The sequence below is a fragment of the Egretta garzetta genome, unplaced genomic scaffold, assembly GCF_000687185.1.
Source record: "Egretta garzetta isolate BGI_Z169 unplaced genomic scaffold, ASM68718v1 scaffold425, whole genome shotgun sequence".
In the NCBI taxonomy this organism is placed as follows: Eukaryota; Metazoa; Chordata; class Aves; order Pelecaniformes; family Ardeidae; genus Egretta; species Egretta garzetta.
This window is the reverse complement of record NW_009259796.1, coordinates 462740-468013: the sequence shown is the minus strand read 5'-3', so window position 1 is coordinate 468013 and position 5274 is coordinate 462740. Positions and strand designations below refer to the sequence as shown.

The following is a 5274-nucleotide window of genomic DNA, read 5'->3' as shown; positions in this document are numbered from 1 at the left end:
CGCTCTTGAGTGAAGGAAATAAGCCAGCACTAATTGAAATGCCTTGCAGAAGCTCAAACATGGCAGTATATCCAGCAAAAAAAAAAAAAAATATTATTGACACTGAAATTTAGACAAGCATTTGATGATTTGTCAGTCTCTGTGATGAACAATTTTAAAAGTTTGTGAAAAGCAAGGCATTATCTCAGGTGAGAGCATACCTTAAAAGAGAACAGAAACTTCTTCAATTTAAGATGCCTTATCACATAGCTCTGTTTTCAAGGCTAAACACACTGATCTTTGCAGAATTCACCCAGATGTGTACTATTGGTCAAAAGAACCCAAGTTATATCTAGCAACATGTAAGGGTTGGGGGTTTTTTTTAGCCAAACAAACAAACACAAAACTTCTCCCTTTTCTCTCTGAATTTAAGGTAACAATTAATAACATGGCCCGGACTATCGATTTTTAACAGCTACACATTGCCATCTGCTGACACAATAAATATAAAACACTTAATTATTTCAGATTGCAACATGCAATTTCTGGAAGCAATTTCTTTTTATTTCCACAATTACATACAATTAAATCTATTCTCTTCTGATAGACTGAAACCTGCATTTGAAGTCCTGAAAGGTCTCCCAAATAACTGTTCTTAAAAATCTTTTTCATTTAAAATATATTTACAAGGTGCTGTCTGTAAGCTGAAGATTGAGCAATCAGTTTTCAAACATAATAGTAATGGCAGAAAGTAATGACAATCAATATTACTGTATGTAGCAGAATCCCCAAAATAAACACAGTGTTCACAAAATGAAGAACAAGTAGACAAGGGTATGAAAATATCTGGGGCCTTTCCCAGAAGCTAATTTACTTGTGGTCTATTTACAGGTTTTGTTTAAACTTAACTATGGGTGTTGCTGTTCCACAGAGTCTTATTTGATGAATAAAAGAATTATTTCTCTCCATCCAAAACACACCCTTGTACCTAAGCCTGTGTAAACACTGTCCAGAAACAGTTATACCTCCCAGCCTTTTGGGGGAATTCCTGGCACACATAGCCAGGCCAGATTCAGTTGCTCTGAAAAATACAGAGGTGATTGAAAAGAACCAAGACATTGATCATAAAGTCCAAACTTTGCTCTCAGGCACAATATGCAGCAGTAGAAACATACTCACAGCATCACAACTGAAACCCCCCAAAATCCCCCAAATTATTTTAAAGATGCCTCTGACCTTAAAAAGATAGAACTTGTGATCCTCTTTTTCCCCTAGCTTCTCTTGCAATCTTCGTACTAAATGTATGACGTGTTCCTTGCATGAAGCTGTGATGAGAGGTTCTCCTTTTTGAATTTCTTCTACTAAGGCTATGGCATCTGTGCTAATTATGAGGAGAGAAAAAACAAACAAACAAAAAAACCCAAAAATCCAAACCCACCAGATTTCATCCTCTTGCAATAATTATGTTTATAAAAGCAAGAAAATTATTTACTTGCAGAGAAACTGAAGTAAGCAATTCAATGATATGGACTTATCTCATTCTGCAACATTTAAAGAAATATGGGTAAATTTTTCTTGGTTTCTATACTTCCCTCTCTCACTAAAGTTGTTCAGTATGATTTAACTTTTACAAATTTTAGCTTGGCAAAAATTTTACCTTTTCAAAGGGTTTCCACAGAGGGTCAGACACGGGAGTTGTGTATCCAAAACTGATAGTTTTAGAATAAATACCTAAATTAAAGTGGAATTTCAAAAATTCCCAATGAATTGCACATGGAGTAGCAACAAGGTAAATTATATAAAGCAAGTATTAAAATGACCTCTGTCTGTGGCTTCACAAATCTATGCCTATTCCTATAACTCTTAGTTATGATAATAACTTCCAAAACATGGGTCTGCAGTCTGATTCCTGGCCACCCATGAGAAACTGAGGGCTGACAATACTCGGCAGTCAAAGCACCAACGTACACTTAAAACTGGTCCTAGCAAGAGAACCTTGCATTTCTGTTAGTATGTAAATTATTGCAGTCTAAAGAGGATTTTCTATATCAGTCCTCTAAATGGGAGCCACTAACATCCCCATAAATTAGCATCCTCTCAGTTATACTCCTGTTAAGTAATACCAGACAACTTCTGCTGGATGTTTCCAGGTAGACAAAAACATATAATTTATAAATTTGGATTTTTCATCTTGCATGTGCAGCTTACATTGCCTACTAACTTTGGCCCACATGCAAGGTACAATTCTGTATCAATGTCAATATTAAGATAACCGTATTACTTTATGCCCTTCTGCTTAATAAACTCCATGAATTTTGGCACCTTTACATAATGGTGGCATTTTTTTCCTCTTTCTGAAGCTCTTCCTACCAGAGCTGGCTGAGTAGAGCATGTAGGCTGACTACTATGACCAAAACCGTATTAAGGCACTCAGCTTTCTCTTAATTTTTTCTTTTGGGTGCCTAGAGGAAGCCATTAGCTGGAGGAAAGCAGAAGAAATAGTTTGAGAGCTGCATAAACCTTGATAATCTTTCCATGGTGCTTGATGCCAGCCAAAAAGCTCTGTGAAAAAATCCACTAGACATGACATACAAATTCATGAAGTGTTCTATATTTTTTATGTGTACAAATAACTGACAAGAGGAAGTGAAGTAGAGGGAGCCAGACTTTTCTCAGTACTGCCCACTGAGAGAACAAGCACCAAGGAGTACAAACGGGGGGGGGGGGGGAAAAAAAAAAAAAAATTCAATCTGAACACAAAAAACCAATTTTTTTTTCCTGTAAGGGTTGTCAAACACCAGAATAGGTTTCACAGAGAGATTGTGGAGTCCGCATCTGGGAGATACTCAGAACTCAACTCACATGGTCCTGGTCAACCTGCTCTAGCTGACCCTGCTTTAGATGCTCTCAATGCTCTTCCAACCTTAATGATCTTCTGATTCTGTGACATACCATCATATTCTGTCACTGAATGCACAAAATAGCTGGTCAGATAACCTCTCAAGCACTAGTGCACCAATTACATGTAGCAGTATTAAACCTAATTCATCATAGTAACTTGTCAAGTCAACGTTCTCATTACAACAAATTTGTCCTATTCCTCACAAGGAAGACATAAGAAAGTCTCAGACTGGTGCCTTCCAACTGTCTTGAGGATTGTCCTCCACAATGCAAGTCTCACTTGCTTCCTCATTAAGTGACCTCTGCCTTCTATCTTACCTAAAGATACCCTGTCAAACTTAAATCTAAACTTGACTTGTATTTTTTATTCTTCAGTTAGTCCAATCCCTGATTTTTAGATATACCAAGCTCCTGCAATTTCTTTCATCATCTGTAGGAGACTAGAAAATGAAATTATGCACTGTTACTTGTTCTTTCAAAGGAACCAACTGCAATTAGATTCGTAACAAAATAAACCAGAAAACTTCCATTACTTTCAAGAGAAGCAGATACTTCATTTCTCCACACAAACTTATAGGGAGGGAATCACTTACTTGCCTGTCTTACACCACCTTACCTACGGTTGTTATGAGGATTAATTAATTAACAGGAGAGATCTGAACTGATATCTAGTTGTTATTTTCAGCAATTTCAACAGAGGTCATTTAAACCAATGTAATTGGGGGCTGAGTGAGACCCACTTTTTGAAAACATTCTGAAGACCAGAGAATAGCTAAGAACTGTCATTCATCACAACATTACAATATTAAGCACTGCACATTTCTGCTGGCTTTGAACAGGCACCTTGATAATCGTGACTCTATAAGAAAAAAGAAGCTTCACCTCTGAACAGAAAAGCTTAATGGTGATAATCAGCTGGAATGGAAGATTCTGTATTTAAAATAGTAGGAGAATGATTTGACTATGTTATTTTCTTTTCTGTGTGTGTATTTTAGTGAACAAAGACATAGCTGACCTTAATTATCTTTAAAATAATCAGAGTTGTATCTGAGCATGCTATAAAAGAGCAGAGAGTGCTGTTATCTGAAATAATATCATACTTACTCGGGCCTAAGATTAAGTAGATCTATAGATCTGGTCTTTGGCTCACCACCTTGTACATATTCCAGAATAATCCCTTTAAAAAAAAAAGTGATAAAAAGGTCTTAATTAGATGTCCAAGATTTTATAATGTACACTGTAGACTGCAATGCTTCCACTTTTATTGCTCCACTGACTTCAGGAGACCTACTTCCAGTTCTTGAAACTAGAAGGAGGTTAGCTGTTCTTGCTGAGAGTCAGCAGGGTGATGAACAAGTCTGATGTGTTCATATGATAAAAGATATTAAACATTATTATTTATGAGCAATTTTCTATTCTGGAAATGAACAAGCTCTTTTTTCCCCAACAGCTTTTTGCATTATTTCTTCAGCTCTACTTTCAAAGAAGCTGTCCCAAAGATACTTGCTGTAGTTTGGTGTTCCAAGAAGCCTGGAAAACACATTTTACAAAACCTGTTATATTTATTTCAGTGTTTGCAAAGGCCTGTGTGCAGTAATTGTGGCTCTCAGTAATGTATAGAAAATCATAACACACTTTCCATTTCTAGGTATGCTCTGGCACCTCTGTACCTTCTACTGAGCTGAAGTATTAAAATGTTTAACCGCACTGCTTCCTGTTTTGAAACAGCTGTTAAAGGGTTCTGCTGCTCCTTGGTTTTCTGTGGGAAAGGATAATTTAGGTGATTTTTTTATGTCATTTTGCATTTTACCAAGTCTGTAAGGAAAATATTTAATTTGAAAGAAAGATCTGTTATTACAATACACTTCCTGAGCTGGCCACCTCCATCTTGTCTCACTCGTGAGAATTCATTAAGTCTCCTAACTGAGTTCATAATAAATGATGAAGACCACTTCGCAAAACAGCTTTGCAAAGCTTGGTTCTGCTCAGGAAAGTCACAAAACAAAGAAAGGAAAAATAAGAAATAAAACTTTTTGCTAAACAGGCCTTTTGATAACACATACACATTTTTGGTGCCAACCACTACCACTTTTGACTTTTTAAACTCCTTACCGAGATGCAGATAAGATTGCTTTGATTTTGCAATGATAAATCATCAATTACAGCTCAGATCGGCAATGAGCAGCTTCCAGCTGGAAGTCTCTCAAAAAACGGCAGTGCCAAAATACCCGCACCTGAAGTCAATCCAGCTGCAGGTGCACGATCCACCCGCTTTCTCCTGCCCGAGCCATGACAGAGGTGAGGAAGACCTCCATTACAGCAGACCCTCACACACACGCACTCCCGCCTGCCACACGCCCAGCGGCAGTCCCCGCACGCGGCCCCAGCCTCGCC

The 5274-nt window shown here is 37.5% G+C and overlaps 1 protein-coding gene across 1 annotated transcript in view; it reads right to left on the bottom strand.

Moving 5' to 3' along the window:
• DAW1 (dynein assembly factor with WD repeats 1) overlaps positions 1-5274 on the bottom strand; it is a 21487-nt gene that overhangs the window by 15792 nt on the left and 421 nt on the right. Inside the window, exons 2-3 of the mRNA XM_009639698.1 lie at positions 3985-4057; positions 1216-1360 (exon numbers count right to left, since the gene is read on the bottom strand). Of these exons, the coding sequence (XP_009637993.1) occupies positions 1216-1360; positions 3985-4057 (218 nt within the window). The remainder of the gene's footprint in view (positions 1-1215; positions 1361-3984; positions 4058-5274) is intronic.